This window comes from Quercus suber, unplaced genomic scaffold, assembly GCF_002906115.3.
Source record: "Quercus suber isolate HL8 unplaced genomic scaffold, Cork oak 2.0 scaffold_259, whole genome shotgun sequence".
In the NCBI taxonomy this organism is placed as follows: domain Eukaryota; kingdom Viridiplantae; phylum Streptophyta; class Magnoliopsida; order Fagales; family Fagaceae; genus Quercus; species Quercus suber.
The window spans coordinates 415,060-431,887 of NW_027069715.1; the positions used below are offsets into that span (position 1 = coordinate 415,060).

Here is a 16,828-nt window from a genome sequence, read left to right on the forward strand (position 1 = left end):
ATGAAAAAAAGTAGCTTATATGGAATTCTCCTTTTTTTTTGAACAATTTCTCTCAAAACTAATTTAAAGAAAAACTGTCCATATATATAAAACGTAATTGAGTAAAATTCGATAAAAAAAATAATGTAAAACATAATGTGATTGACTAAAATTATATATTATGCAAAAAAATAATAATAATAATTAATTTTAACTGGTGGGTGGCTACTAGCTACTACGTGGAAGCATAGATAACACCTAAATAATAAAGGTAAAAAAAAGGACACAGTTTTGAACAGAACAATCGTGCAATGCAAAATTAAACTCCCTTTTTCATGTATCAAGATGAAACATAGATACTAATAAAAGTAATAACATATCAATACCAAATTAGAAATCCATTCTTACGTTAACATATCATTACAAAACATAGATACCATAGGAATGACATACATCCCAGAATTCAAATAGTTCCAAGTCTCCTAAATAACATATTAATAGCCTTCTCTTTTTTTTTTTTTTTTTTGGTTATTAATCTATTTCCTGGACTAAAGGAAAGAACCAATAATTAGATAAAATTGTTCACAATAAACAAATAATTTCTTGAAAATAAAGATAAAAATGTACACTAGAGGCTTTTAAATTTAAATATAGTAATAAATACATTAAACAAAAAAGTGATTCCTAATATCATAATAGTATGTGAACAAAAAAAAGATAATGAATTCAAGAGAGCTAAATGATTAATAAACTAACCTACTAGAGAAATTTAGGAAAAAACTATAAGAACTTCAAATTGTTCTGAGCAAGGTTATAAAGAGAACACATAAATATAAAGAGAAAATTTAGCTACAAACTTTATTGTAGTCTAAAGCTATTATGCCCACTAAAAAAATTAACATAAATACATATTTTGAAAATCTAATCCTTGGATTAATTGCATGTCTTTATATTTTTACATGTGTCAAATTTCATGTAAATCAGATGTTATTTAATATTCAATCTATAAACTTATTTTTTATACATAATTTTAAACTAAAAAACTTCAAATTTAAATATTTAATTGATAACATAATTATTAATCTTTGATCTTGCAAGCATAGATAATATAAAAAGAAAATGTAATCTAATTATGAATTTATCCAAATTTAGATCTAATAAAACAAATATTAAATAGAGTTGTAACCTTAGATTATATTCAAGTTTGTAGCCAAACTTCGTTTTAAATATAATGTTGTTATTTCCAAACTCGTATCCCAAATGAGCCATAGCCATAGTACAATTTACAATTTCTAGGATATCAAAGCCAATTTTCAACTTATACATGCATAGATTCAACCAAAAAATAAAAACTTATACATGCATAGAAAATTGGATCTAATGAAACCATTAATGTCTATTACAAATCCAACATCTCAGCTTTACAAGGGACACTGTTAATTTTGGAGTACTTATAATCTTGATCTAATGAACGAACTAGTTGGTGAAGTCTTAGGAATAAACATGTTGTTCAAGGCAGGTACGTAATTGGTCAGTGGGTAATGGGAAAGATTTTCTAGATAAGCGTGGTTGCACTGTACAAAGAGATATCAATAGTAATGAATGTTGTAAAGGCTAGCTTAGCAACAAATCCTTAGGATTGCACGAACATAATCAAATATACAAATACAATATCAACAGTGTACCCGGCACTGTGGCACGGTAATCAAACTCATCAATTAATATCCACACTAGACGTGCGCATTTATATTTAACTAGCTAAAAATGGTAAAGCTACCACCAGTTTTACCTTTAAAAAAAAACTTACAAACTATGTTATTGGTATCACATATCAAAAGCATAAAAAAAAAAATTCATTAGTTTTGCCTTTTGTAATTAAAAGTTGAAACACTAGTTTATAAGGCTAATTTAGTGAAATTAACAGTTTATAATAATTTAAATTAATAATAGAGCCACAACTGGCATATTTTAATTTTAGCTAACTCCTTCAAAATTATTTTCTTTTTCTTTTTCTTTTTTCTTCCCAACAAGGTAACCTAAACAAGTAAATCACTCAACAGAGCGATTAAAAATAAATAAAGAGGAAATAAAAAAAGAACTTGTTCTTTCTGGAGAGGAGCTCGTTCTTTTTTCTTGAATTTGTTATGACCTACAAAATTATAAATGATCATAATTTCAATTATCAAAAGGCTAACACAATGTGTATTGATGAATAATTAGAGGAATCACAAACTTACACTTCGGAGATAAAGATACAAAGTGATAAAAAAAATTTCATTACTAGTATTGAAAATACAAATATATATATATATATATATATAAATCAAAGTTAAAGTTCTAACCTCGTTAGTGCAATTGGTGCAAAAATCCAAAGGGCACCCCAGTTAAATACTTCATAAAATAATGATCTTTATCTTCAACTTCAACGGCTCAAGCCAAGTTTCATGGTAAGTTCTTATTAAGGCATCAAGAACTTTGGCACACATGCCATACCATTATTCAAAAAATCAAATTTAAGTAGTGACAAACATATATAATAATGGATAAAACTAAAAGATGTTAATACATGTTTCTTAAGAAAATATTGGTGGACATTTGATATATGTGGGAGGCTGCCTACCACCATGTGGAAACGATTTTGAGTCCCATCAGTTTTTTGTGTTCGAGAAAATATATCCCTGTTTATGTCCTTTGAATTAGCTGAATTAACCTTCTATGCGAGTTAGAAACTTTATAGGGGCATATTGAGTTGAAGAATCAAATATAACTTGCATGGATCCTCCCATGTCTCTTTTGGTAGAAGTTGAAGAAATAGATAAACCAGAAAGCTACTTTGTGAGTGTTTTATTTTTATCTTTATTTATTATTATTTTTGTATGTATTAAAATTTTTTTTTCTATCTAATATAAAATTATAATTATTTTTTTTCAAATGTTTGACCAATTCTTAAACTATGTCGATGAATCAATATTTGTTATTGAAAATGAAGAACCGGTTGGCTTCATCTAAACAGTTGGTAAGATGTTCCTTAAACTAGGGCGGATAATTGTTGGATACCACTAAAACAATTAATTTATAAGGAATTTAATGCGCCATGTTAGAATCTCACCTTTTTGGCACATCTGGATTCCATTTGATGGCGTTTCTAGTCATAATGATAGTGATTTGTAAGTCGGAATTAATTGTGATGTCCGTCACCTTAGACAGATGATAGCTTCTTTAATAATGAAATTCTTCCTAAGAATGAGCAACTACTCTGCTTTTGTGTCAATGCAAATAAATCTGTTCTTCACTCCGGTCTATTTTAATCACTCTCAAATGCATTCTACATATCAATTTCTCAATCCAATGTTCTTTAACTTAGAAAATCGTATCAAATTTATTAATATTTTAAGAAGATATAATCATTGGACGGAGAAATTGATCGTATCAATTTGATGACTATATTCTCTTAACACATCAATAAATTTAATACGATCTTCTGAGTTGAAGAAAACTAGATGAAAAAATTGATCTGTAAAATACATTTGAGAGTGATTAAGATAGATCAAAGAAAAGAATAGGTTTATTTGCATCAACACTAAAGTAAAGTAGTGGCTCATTCTTGAAAATAATTTTCATTATTAAAGAAGCTACCATCCGTCTAAGGTGACGGATATTACAATTAATTCTTACCTCCAAATTACTATCACGATAACCAACAATGCCACCAAATGAAATACAAATATGCCAAAAAGATGAGATTTTACATGGTGCATTAAATCCCCTAAAATTGATTGTTTTGGTGGTATTCAACAATTATCTGCCTAGTTCAAGGAACATCTTACCAATTATCTTACCAACTGGTCAGACAAAGGCAACCAAATTTTAATTTTCAATAACAAATATTGATTTATTGACATAGTTTAAGAATTAATTGACCATTTGGGAAAAAAAAAATTATAACTTTATATTAGATAGAAGAAAAGTAAAAAATTAATACATACGAATAAAAATAAAACACTCACAAAGCAGCCTTCTAGTTTATCTATTTTTTCAGCTTCTACCAAAGGAGACACAGAGGATCAATGCGGAAATCCACCAATGATTGCAAGCCTGATTTTATGGGAGTGTTTTCCACCATTTTTAATAACTGAATAGAGGAACACATGTACAGTTATAAGCCTTTCTATTATTATTATTATTATTTTGATAGGAAGCCTTTCTATGTATTTGAAATGTAATAAAAACTCAAAAACATGCAAAAATTCATGTATTTCACTCTTAAACGTTTAATAAGAGTGAAAACCTGTCACATCTTTGTTTAGAATTTTAGATTATTTTTGGTCAATGCATTGGGATAGTGATTAATGTATTTTAGTCTTAGAGTAGAATCAAAGAGAGATCATCTCCGATCAGAGAGTTGTGACATGCATAAAAGAGTAAAATAAATTCATATCAGAGAGTCCATACATTCTCAGCCAACTGAACTAGTGTGTGGGTGTGAGCAATAGATAAGATCGGAGGAATATGAGATGCAGAGAGTTATCAAATATGAAAGAGCAAAAAGAAGAGCTTGAATGATGAGAAAGCAAATGAGAAACAATATAGGAATATGAGATGGAAAGGAAATGAACCAGCTCGACCCATTGACAAGAATCATCTGTCCACTCAAAAGCAGAGTCATCAAGGAGCTCTAATTTCAGAACCAAGTATACCTTCAGAAATGTTGACTTCAGATCCACCATTGACACCCCCCCACTAGTTAGATTTAATCTTAATCAAGGCTTAGCTACCTTGGATGTCTGTAAGCTCAACCACAACATACACCACCTTATAGGCTTATATTACACTATCAGAAATTAAACCATAAGAATACTAAAAAATTAACACATTTAAGCAACAGATCAGAAAAAGATACTCACAAGAGACTTAGGAAAGATCTCTGCAAAGAGCTTGATCTCAAAGCAGGACAACAAACACACATGCTCCCACATGCTGGGAAAATCTTTCTGGAGATTAACCCCATTTTACTGCAATTTTTTTTTAAGACAAACAAAAACATAAGGAAAAACATAGTCAAAAACCCCAAGCAAAATAGATAAAAATGTTACCAAAACAAAGCACAGCAAAGATTAACCCACTAGTCCAGCAGAAAAGCTTAGGGGAACACAAAACAAAGATAAATTAGCACATTCCCAGAAACTGCAAGTTTTCTTTTTTATTAACAAAAAAAAGAAAAAGGAAACAACCCAACAAGAAAAGCAAAAAAACAAATGAAGTTCGAAGCCATTGGGGCTGTAAAGGACAAACATTGAGCTACACATTTCCAGAGATATAAATTGTAAACCACCAAAAAAGGCCAAAACAAGAATGAAGAAAAGAGTGGTAAAATCACCAACACAAAATAAAAGAACTAACCATAACATCTGAAGCTACACAAAAACATGAGATCAAACATGAATCATACATATTCCAAAGTTACACCAGCTAAAAGTCTTTTCAGAAGCACCCAGAACCAAATGTGAAGCACTTAACAGAGAAAATTCATAGCTTTCCTAGTTTAAAAACCCAACTAGAAAAGCCCAAATAAAAACAGATTAAAAAAAAAATCTTATCTTTAGCAAAACCCAGAACACCCATTGGAGTGAAAAGCATAGAGAAAACAAGAACTACACGTAACTAGCACTGTAGAGACAGATCTGGCGGTTTGAAACTACAAAACTCCAACTGGGTTTTTGTTCAAAGAGAAAGTGTGAAACAAATTATAAGGATTTAACTGGGTTTTTGTTCAAAGGTTTTAACTTTCATCATTAGGAACCTAATAATAACCCTTTGAATACAAATTACAAGGATTTAAGCATTTTGATACAATAGACAAAAAATGCAGGCAATATAAAAACTGAATTTTAATTAAAACTCAAAAAATTCCAAACTTAGAACTAACACTAAGCATAATTCTGCAACCATTACATTTCCCACTACTAAAAACACACGCACAAAGCCACTAAATAGATTCTTTGACAATGAATTTCAGAATAACTACCTTAGGGAAATAGTTGGCTGGAATAGCCGGAGTAGCGTGCTCAAGAACCACTCCAAGAATAGTCGGACTTCAACGAGACAAACAACAAGCAGTTGATTGACACCATCTACTGCTTTTAGAAGATTTCAGAGCATAGTGTGGGTTTCAGAGAATAGTGTGGGCGGTAGAGAGATTTGTGGGTTTCAGGGTAATCCAACAGACCAAGCCCGCTCCTGTCAAAACTGGCGAGGCGGAGCAATGGCTGTGCTGGAGGCACAGTTGGGTTGAGAGGAGCGTCAGGGAGAGGAAGGTAGAGAGAGAAAAACCCCTGGTGGAAGTGAGAGAATGAGAGAAAAATAAGAGAGGAGAGAGAGTTTTCTGAGATCATTTGGGTAAACTGAAAAGAGGAGAGAAATAGATGGGCACGCGGATTGCCAGCTTGGAGAGATAACATGTCAATATTTTGAGCATTGAATTTACCCCGCTGATATTAAAGCTATTCTACTCCGTGCAATACCCTAGTATTGCACGGGATTAGGGTATTGCACGGGATAATCCGTCAGTATATTACCGTCCATGCCAGTCTTTTCCCCTTTTACACGAAAATAGTTGATTTTTTTCTTTATGATTTATAAAGAGCAAGTAGTCCTTTTATTAAAATAATGAAGAAAGGTACCAGAGTTAAAAAAAAAAGGGTCTTGAGATATTTCAGGGCTACTAAAACTAGCCTGAGACCCAAGATAAAGACAGGTGCAGAAACATCAAATCACCTATCTTTTCAAACACAAATTTTGCCCGTTGGTTTCCCACTAAAGCCTCTTGATAACTCCGGGCAGGGAGAAAAACCTTTACGCAGGAAAGCTCAAGGTATGGTAGCACTCTCCGTGTAGATACCCCTATAAATTGCTTATTGTTTTGTATCTGAACAATAAATTTTTTTTTTTTTTGGTAAAACGGAAATGCATTAATCAAACTAGAGGAGGTTACAAACTGGTCATACAAAAGTGCCCCTGGCATCTAATCTGATTAGCACACCTACCTCTGAAGGAAGGTGAATAAAAACAGTAAAAACTTGGTTCAACAGAGCATCTCGTCTAGCTAAGTTGTCTGCACACTTATTAGTTTCTCTAAAGCAGTGCAAAAGTCTAACATTCGAAATCTTCTTCAGCCCCTCTTTGCAATCAGCCACAAGCACATCAAAGCTATTCAGATTGTTGGACTCTTTCCTCACTAAGTCAATTACCACCTGGGCATCTAACTCTATCTCCACAGCTAGAAGCTTGAGAGCAATGCAAAGACGGATACCATCTCGTAAAGCCCAAAGCTACGCAAGAACACTAGTCGTGATACCAATGGCTCAGGCATACCCTTTCACCCACTCACCTTTCTCATTATGGATAAGCCCTCCACCGCCAGCCAAACCTGGATTTCCCCTTGCCAAGCCATCAGAATTTAACTTGAACCAATTATTCGGGGGATTCAGCCATCTCACCTGGATTTTGTTTCTAATTGTGGTTTGCTTCCCATTACTAACCAAATAGGCTACCTCTGCTGCCCTAGCCAAAGTTTCGTCCAAAAGGCATCTTTGTAGCCCTGTATTTCCAAAAACAATTCTATTTCGTTGAAGCCAAAGGATCCACATAGCCATAGGAAAAATTGTACCCCACTCCATCTCAGAAATAGAGCTAATCTGGGAGCTTCTACAGTTGATTTTCAGCCACTCAACAAGAGGTATTCCATAAAAGATATTCGGAGAAAAGGGAGGTAGCAAAGAATTCCAAAAACACTTGGCTTTGGGGCAATCTCTTAAGGCATGAACAATAGTTTCTGCCTAAGTGTTACAAACAGGGCAATCCAGAGGAATTCCCAACCCCTCTTATTAAGAATTGTTTTCACAACAATACTATGATGACAACATTGCCAAAGGAAAAGCTTGACTTTTGGAAGGGCTAAGATTTTCTACACCCAAGCACCTGAGGCATGATTACTATTCCAAACCTCCTCCTTATTAATTGCCAACTGATACGCTTCTTTCAGTTTGAACTCACCATTTGAAGAATAGTGCCAGATAAGTCTATCCTCTCCTTGGCAAGAGAAGGAGAGGGGAGTTGCCTTCATCTCCAAAAGAATGGCAATCGGGAAAGAGAAGGATATATGCTCCAAATTCCAGCCAACATACCTAACAACATCTTTAAGCTTTATGTTCTCCTCATCCTTATTTAGAGGGCCCGAGATAAGGCCTTAGAGATTACCTTTGTCCGTCCATTTTTCGAACCAAAGGGACAAGCTACTGTCTCTTCCAGGAACCCATTTAGAGCCTTTGTTAAAAATCTCCTTTCCTTTCTTAAGCGCTGTCCAGTTTAGAGAACACAAGGAAGGTCTAGCTTAGGTTCTAAAAACCCATCTCTACTTGTGATATTTCTTGGAGAGGACTCTGACCCAAAGGGACGATTTTTCAGCATTAAACCTCTAGTTTAGCTTAGTTAAAAGGGCCGTGTTTTTTCGGTTTTGCCGCATGAATTCCAAGACCCCCTTCTTCCTTAGACTTAGCAATCTTCTCCCAACTAATAAGGTGGAGCTTTCTCTTGTTATCCGAAGAACCCCATAGGAAGTTAAGGCTAAGCCTGTCAATTCCTTGGAGAACTTTGGAGGGGAGAGCCACACATTGCATAGAGTAGTTAGGTATTGTCGAAGTCACTGATTGAGTTAGGATAACTCTGCCAACAAAAGATAAAAGATTTGCTTTCCAACCAGTCAATTTGCTCTTAATACAGTCCAAAATATGCCCAAAATCCTAAGGAGTACCCGAATGCTTTATGGGAAAACCCAAGTATTTCCCAAGAGTAGGAATGGAGCGGAAACCCAAGATCTCACACAACTCAAATCTCTTATCAGGATCAACATTCTGAGAAAAATAGACCCGGGATTTTTCATTCTGATTTTCTGACCCGATAGCTCACAAAAAGAGTCAAGCACCTCCCTAATAGCCATGCAATTCTTCCTATTAGCTTTGGCAAAAAGCATGAGATCATCCGCAAAGAAGACATGCGAGAAATCCGGACCACCCTAAGAAGCTTTGACAGTATTCTAGAGCTTAGCTCTACATTTCTCCTCTATAAGGGCCCTAAGGACTTCCATGCATAAGATAAAGAGATACGGGGATAGGGGGTCTCCTGGTCGGATTCCTCGAGTAGGGTAGAAAGGCTCTAAAGCTCCCCCATTGACAAGGATAGAAATAGATGACGAAGATACGCTGCTCATAATCAAGGAAACAAGGCGGCTTGGGAATTTGTAGAGGTGTAGAGTATCCCTAATGAAACTCCACTCCAATCAGTCGTAAGCTTTCTCTAAATCTAGACTTATTGCCATTACACCACCTCAACCTTTTTTCCTTTCCATGGAGTGAATCAACTCTTGGACTAAAATCGCATTATCCACCCCTTGCCTCCCCGGAACAAAAGCCGACTGAAGAGGAGATATTAAATCTGGCAGCAAGGGTCTAATCCGAGCTATAATGATCTTGGTCACCATCTTGTAAATGGTGTTACAAAGACTAATGGGACGATAGTTATTCAAAGTCTCCGGGTTCCTTTTTTTAGGGATAAGGGTGATGAGGGTCTTGTTAAGATACTCAGGAATAGCCCTTTTCATGAAGATAAGCTTGATTTCTTTTTTAACCGATTCTCCAACTAGAAGCCAAAATCATTAGAAAAAACCCGTGTGAAGACCATCCGGGCCAGCGCTTTAAAAGGTTTAAGCGCCCACAGACTAGCTTTAATTTCAGCATCTATAACCGTCTGTCGATATTTGTGATATATGCCTCTTTAATACAGATGTGCCAGCAGGGTGGGTGCCATTCAGCCAAGGAGGAAACAGTAACACCAGAAGTGAAGAGGTCAGAGAAGTCCTCACGAATGAATTCTGAGATTTCTCTGTCCCCATTAATCCAATTCCCCATCCTGTCTTTCAAACACACAATGCGATTTCTTCTCCTACGAACCAAAGCTGCAATGTGATAAAAAGAAGTATTTCTGTCCTTCTCCACAAGCCAGAGGATCCGGGATTTCATCGCCCAAAATTCTTCTTCAAGCTTGGCAACCTCTGCAAATTCACCTCTTAACATCTTCTCTAAGTTGATAAGATGAGTACTCGGACTAGCTGTCAGACTTTCTTGGATGCCCTTTAGCCTAGCAAGCACTCTATTCTTTCTCTGAAACAGATTGCCAAAATGAGATCTATTCCAAATCCTAGCTTTCTCAGAGAAGGACTCAACTGCCTGTTGCAGGGTTGGAAGGCTGCTCCAAGCATCGCAGACAACACCCTGGAAGGAAGGGTGAGAGAGCCATATGGGTTGAAATCTAAAAGGCCTAGAGGCACGGTTGTCTCGGAGCCTATTAAACAACAACTTAATTGGGCAGTGGTCAGAGTGGGTTTTCTCCAAATGAAGAACAGCCGCTTCAGGGTGAAGGTTATTCCAAACAGGATTAACAAAGACTCTGTCTATTCGTTCTTGGACAAGCTGAGTCAATGGTTTGTGATTAGACCAGGTGAAACAAGGTCCCGCAAAACCCATATCAATCATATTACACATATTCAAGCAATCCTGGAATCGAAGCGCTCTGCTTATACTGACAACATTTCCTCCAGATTTATCTCCACTCATTAGAACCTCGTTGAAGTCGCCTGCAATGACCTAAGGCAGAGAATGGAGGCCAGCCACATTTTCTAAATTCTCCCAAAGCAGTCTTCGCTCAGCCAATCTAGGACTGGCGTAAACGGCAGAGAGCAGCCAGGGGGGATTTGCTGTAGATGAAACCAGTGCACGAATCTCTTGCTCAGTAGACGACAACTCAGATACTTCCACTTGGTCAGAATCCCAGAGAAGCCACAATCCACCAGATCGCCCAAAAGAATTAGTTACAATTGCTCCATCAAAAGGAAGCCTGTCTATAATGTTTTGAGCTCTTATACCATATAGTTTAGTTTCACTAATGATCATAATAGCAGGACAATGCCTACGAATCATATCACTAACATTATTAGAGAAGTTGGGTTTGTTAGCACCCCTACAATTCCGAATAAGCATATTCATAATTAATCTAAATAAAGAACAAAAGGAAAAATTACAGGGGATGATTAGACACATCACCTCCTTTGTCCACCTTCATATCCCAATCTGACTGGGTTAGATCAACACCATGATGTTTGGAAGAATTCCCAGGATCCACAGCATCACACATATTGGAAAGCAAAACCTCACCATCTCTACCTGTATTCTTAGAACGAATCTTGGGGTCAATTCACTTCAAGTTTTCTTTAGAAATATTTCGGATCGCACTATCCAAAGATGAGTGTTGATTGAAGCCCTCCTCGTGCTTGTTTGTTGAAATTTCCAAGAGTGGTGGTTTGTCCACCTCCTGAGTCGTGTCAACCATGTTATTGATGTCGTTAGCCTTAAAGTCATGCCCAGAGTCCACAATCATAACCACTTCTTCCAACGCTGCCCCCTTCTCTGAATCGGCACTCGATTGATGAGGACTAGGATTAAGATAAGCACCTCCGAGCTCAGCCGAACCTCCAGCTTTGAATTCTTTCATCTCCACACTCACTCCGTTGAAACTGAAACTACCTCGATCACTCTTCTGTTTTGTGATTTCTGATTCCATATTTTTGTTGAGCTTTCACTTCGGCGAGTTTTCCTTTCTAGTCACACTTTTCCTAGTTTGAACCATACCTTTTTTTCCTTTAGGCATATACCTCGGTTTCAACTCCTTAGAGAAAGTGTGCGAAGACTTTGATACAAACCCCATAGGTATTTTGATATTGCGATCTGCACAAATCGCACTCCCACTAGTCACGTCGTTGTTGCGTGAAAGCTCAGCAAATGGGACACTCTCAGCGTGCACTACTCGGCTGATGGGCTCAAAGCCCTATTGGGCTTTGTTGGGCTTTGGGAAGGCAGTCCCAAATTAGCTTCAATTTGGTTTATTTTCACCGCGTGCCTATTCTGTTTCCTTTTTCGTGCAACCAACACCCAAGGCCCAAAAGCACTTGGTTTAGTTTCTTCTTTTTCCCGTGTTACCTGGCACGTCTGACTTTCATTGCTGTTCATAGCCATGGCAGGTTTCTTCGAAATTCTTGTTGTGTAAGGACAACCTTCTGCCTTGTGCCCAACTCAACCACAAGAAAAACAAAGAGAATTGATGCCTTCATACTGCACAGGTTGATCAATACCACTAACCTTAATAAGCTTAACAATCGGTTCATCAAAATTTACTTGCACACAAAGCCGCGCAAAATGACCTCTGGTCTCCAAAGCAGTGTGTGTGTCAATGCGGAAGATTGGTCCAATCGCTTTCCCAATATCCTTTAAGATTGATAACTCATAGTACCCAATGGGCAAGCCTGGCAAATGAACCCACACAACAACAGAAGAGAGATTTGCATTCTCTGGCCTAAAATTTGGTTCCCATTCTCTGATGGATAGGTAGTGACCTCCCATAAACCAAGGACCACCCTTAAAGACTCTAGCATGGTCCTCATTGACGGAGAATTTAATAAGGAAAAAACCATATCCAAGATCTATACAGTCCATCTTCCCTGAAGGTTTCCACATGCTAATCAGTTTTGAGAGTAAGAAATGAAAACCCACCGATTTACCAAAAACTTTAACAACCCCTCTAGACCATGATGCTCGGATTTTATTTTTCCTTTCCCCGGAGAGCTTGACAGCGACTTCCCCTGGTGGTAGGTTCTCATACTCGTCATCAGATATGACATCAAAGTCCATCTCATGATTGAAGTCAAAAGCTTGTTCAAAAGCACCAGGCAGCTCACCTACCAGTGTTTCTTTGTACGAAAAACTCCCTCCTCCAGTGCTAAGACCATGTGGATCCTGCACAGATTTCCCACGATGGCCTTCCTTAACTTTCTTTGTGCTTCTTTGAAGCTCCTCATCTTCCTCTCTAGACCTTACAAGAGAAACGCCTACCATTGAGAGAAAAGATTTCTGAATCTAGGGACCTATATTAATTTCTTTTGCCTTACGAACGAGCCAAGCCAAGGCCGAGGAACTCTTTGGTGGAAATAAATAAGGGCAAGGCCCTTGGGAGTTGAGACTAGGTCAATGATGTCACTGTCCATGCGACTCTTTTTTTATTTTACACAAAAATGGTTGATTCTTTTCTTTATGATTTATAAAGAGCAAGTCCTTTTTCATAAAAACTGGATCTCCAATGTAGCTTTCAAAACCGGTCTTTTTTTTGTGAAAGTTATGTTACTTATTACATTGGCTTTTTGGGAGACACCCATGTGAACTTCTGATTGAAGGTAATAAGTGCTTAGGGTTAGGAATTGGGATGAGACAGAAAACATCACGGTCACGGGACTCTTATAATTAACTAGCTGTTGTTGTTTTAAGCCTGAATGTTAGAATTTCAATATCATTCTCCTGTTTTGAAGATTTGTGGATTGAATGTGCCCACAATTTATGAAATGGTACGGTTAAGGATGTCCTTAGAACCCTTTTTTTAATTAAGTATTTTAAAAAAAAATTATACCATTTTTACGAGTAATATAAAACATTTTTTAATTAATTATTTTTAAAAAAAATTAAACCACTTTTATTAATTAATTATTTTAAAAAAAATTAAACTACTTTTATGAGAAATTTACCTTTTTTTTTCCCTATAAAAAGTTTCTAAAAGCATTTCCTAAACCAAATACTCCTAAGGTATCCATTAACAAAATCTTTTATGAATTCTAATTACGTTTGTTATTCTAGTGACAACATTGATATATCATTAGGGCATCCGTTAACAAAAATTCTTTATGAATTCTAATTACGTTTGTTATTCTAGTGATAACATTGATATATCAAGGGCATCCGTTGACAAAATTCTTTATGACATTCTTTATGTTTGTTATTCTAGGGACAATACTAATATATCATTATTAGTTCATCACAAGTTCATGTTTTATGTTTTATTTATTTTTTTTTCTAATTATGTTTCCCCAGATCTCCCAATTCTTTTTCCAAATTTAAAGCCCTTTAGATTTGGTTTACTGGCTTTTTGTGGTCCATCACTTTCAAATAGGGTTATAAATGAACTGAGCTGTTTATGAATAGCTTGAGCTTGACTTGGGAAAAAGCTTGTTTTATGTTTGATTTTTTAGAAAACAAGCAAAGTTCAACCCTTAAGTTTAGGCTTGATTGCTTCTTAGGATAAAAAAATTAGGCTTGATTATTAAATGAGCCAAGCTTAAACATAATAATATGTTCATGAACAAGCTCGTGAATATGAGACTCGATTTAACTTTATATAATATTATATTTTTATATGTATACTTGTCTAAAAATATATTTATATAAACTTGAAATTAGATTGTATAAGTTTTTCAATAGGTTTATAAAATCTTCTTTGGTGAAGAACTCGAGTTCGACTCCAAGGCTGTAAATGAGCCAAAACGAGTATTAAACGTTTAGGCTTGTTCATTTAAATTTTTTTTTGAACACGAGTCGAGCTCGTGATTATTATCAAACAAGATTTTATTTTCAAACTTTGCTCATTTTCTTGTCAAGCAAGCTTGAGCTTGTTCACGACCTACTTGATAAACTTTTTTTTCCCTATATAGTGTGAAACCATGACTAAAATGTTTTACCTTTTCATAATTTTATGAATTTTGACTATGAATAGACAATTTATATCATTAATAAGCTACATATGATAGTTTAATATCATATGAACCTATTGACAAACTTATACAATCTAATTTCAAGTCTATATAAATATTGTGGTGGCGTTAGCCCAACAACCCTAGGTTGTTTGGGCCCAAACCCCCAATTTATTAGTATTCTAGATTGGTTTAGCCCACAATGGGAGATCCCAGAAGTGGGTTGTATTGTGATGGACGATATCCTAGTTCTACTTTGGTAATGGGCTACTTCAAATTCAACCTAGCCGAGAAGGTTTTCAAACAGCCAAGCTCCCTTTCTGAAGTCTGAGCAAGACTTCTGTGTTCCCAAGACTATGTTCTCACTTTTCTCTCGTGTGTGTCTCTCCTAATTTTTGTTCTAACTTTCAATTCTTACCCCTCCCTTCTAATTTATACTCTTGTTTCAATAAGTCTACCTTGATGAGGGAATATTTTGCCTAACAGTGGGTCCTTCCACCCACGGAGTTTGGGTGGCTTCTTGGGTTTTGTTCACAATTCTATCATGTCTTATCATGTATCAGAGATAGTCCCTAATGTCCTGTCATTTAAGTGACACTTTAGTAAATTGTGCCCGACGCAAAATCTTGTTTTCGGTGGACGGATTCCCCAAATGCATTACTTTATATCCTCAACTTATACGGACATTTGTTGGAATGTTTTGCTGAGGTAGGGTCCTCTACCTAGGACATTTCATTATTCACTTGGCTAGTATGGGCCTATCTTGGGCTGAGACAACCCTGAGTGGGCCTAAATTGTTTTGGGGATGGGCTGACCCTTTTTGCCCACCCACAAATATATTTTTATACAAGTATACATATAAAAATATTATATTATATATAGTTAAATCAAGTCTGTGAATATATATATATATATATATAATATTAGATTGATATTTGCAACTAAATATGATATTACATGTATCAAATACATGTATCTACCCTCTTATATAGGGTGGTGGACCCCACACATTATCCTATTCATGATAGATTTTCTCTTGCAAATGTGGTGGATTCATAAACAAGGTATGATAGGCAGGCTTAACAAACATAATGAAAGTCTTCTTTTGTTAAATGCATTTCATTTATGTCAATTTCCTTTAGTTATAGAGTAGAACAAGAACCCACTTTTTTTTTTCTTTTGGGGGGGGGGGGGGGTAAATAATGATAATATTAAAGAAGAGGAGAGGAGCACAGCTCATCAGCGAAACTTTTTTTTTTCTTTTGGGGGGGGGGGGGGGTAAATAATGATAATATTAAAGAAGAGGAGAGGAGCACAGCTCATCAGCGACAATAAGGGCCCACGATGTGATAGTGCTGATGGGGATGGTTCCCCAAGTCTTACAAAAGGAGGCCCAACGGGCCCAATTGTGAGCAAACCGTTACAAGATCTGGGCAAAAAGAATATACAACATCCGAAATAACAAGGGAGAAAATTTCTTATAGCTGCAATAATGGTTTGGAACTCCCAACCCAAATGGAGACTTGAATCATTAATGCAGTCTATTATAATTTTTGCATCTCCTTTGAAGTGAACATACTTGTAGACGAGGAGAGCAGCTGAGGATACAACAAGCAGGGCAGCATCTGCCTCAGCTTCAGCAGGGGAGCAATAGATGGCCTTGCTTGTATTGACAGCAGAGATGGTGCCACGGCCCATGGAAGTCTCTATAGGCGGAGGCTAGAAAAGCTTCTTGGTTGGAAAAGGATGCCTCAAAGTTGATTTTCATCCATTTATTTGGAGGGGACCAAGAAGATTGTTGCTGGTTTGGGAGGGTAGAGATCCATCCCCTTGAATATAGTTCTCTTTAACTTGAATTTCTAGACTAATTTGATAGTTTTCTAAAATCAGTGCACTCCAAGAAATGGTTTTATTTTGCAATTGTTGCTTGCTATTTTAATTGATGAGGAATTGGTCTTAGAGCACTCACATCCTTGGTATATATAAAAAAAAGTGTAAAATTGATATAGTTTTGCCTAAAAATGACATGTATCAATCAGTGTATAATTGTGTAAATTTATAAGTTAGCTAATTTACACTGTTTATTTTGCATTTTGAATCTATATATTAAATTAGAAACAACAAAACTACAAGTGGTCTTTTCAATTGCTCTGAAACTTTCGCTTTTAAAAA

The 16,828-nt window shown here is 36.0% G+C and overlaps 2 protein-coding genes and 1 long non-coding RNA gene across 4 annotated transcripts; all 3 read right to left on the reverse strand.

Moving 5' to 3' along the window:
• Nucleotides 1–4,658: 4,658 nt before the first annotated feature.
• LOC111990327 (uncharacterized) lies at nucleotides 4,659–6,591 on the reverse strand. 2 transcript variants are annotated; one of them, XR_002880632.2, is made up of 3 exons: nucleotides 6,005–6,570; nucleotides 4,884–4,991; nucleotides 4,659–4,763 (listed from the first exon to the last, which is right to left on the reverse strand). It is a non-coding gene; the product is annotated as an uncharacterized LOC111990327 (long non-coding RNA). The 2 variants fall into 2 exon arrangements; XR_010632030.1 differs by having other exon boundaries at nucleotides 4,659–4,991; nucleotides 6,005–6,591.
• A 3,179-nt stretch (nucleotides 6,592–9,770) lies between these two features.
• Nucleotides 9,771–11,223, reverse strand: LOC111990333 (uncharacterized). The gene is made up of 3 exons (XM_024022118.1): nucleotides 11,111–11,223; nucleotides 10,800–11,049; nucleotides 9,771–10,676 (listed from the first exon to the last, which is right to left on the reverse strand). The coding sequence occupies exons 1-3, from the start codon at nucleotides 11,221–11,223 to the stop codon at nucleotides 9,771–9,773; spliced, it is 1,269 nt and encodes a 422-aa protein (XP_023877886.1).
• A 935-nt stretch (nucleotides 11,224–12,158) lies between these two features.
• LOC111990334 (uncharacterized) lies at nucleotides 12,159–12,977 on the reverse strand. Its single transcript, XM_024022119.2, has one exon. It carries the CDS (start codon nucleotides 12,975–12,977, stop codon nucleotides 12,159–12,161), a length of 819 nt encoding a protein of 272 aa, XP_023877887.2.
• Between the last annotated feature and the right edge of the window lie 3,851 nt (nucleotides 12,978–16,828).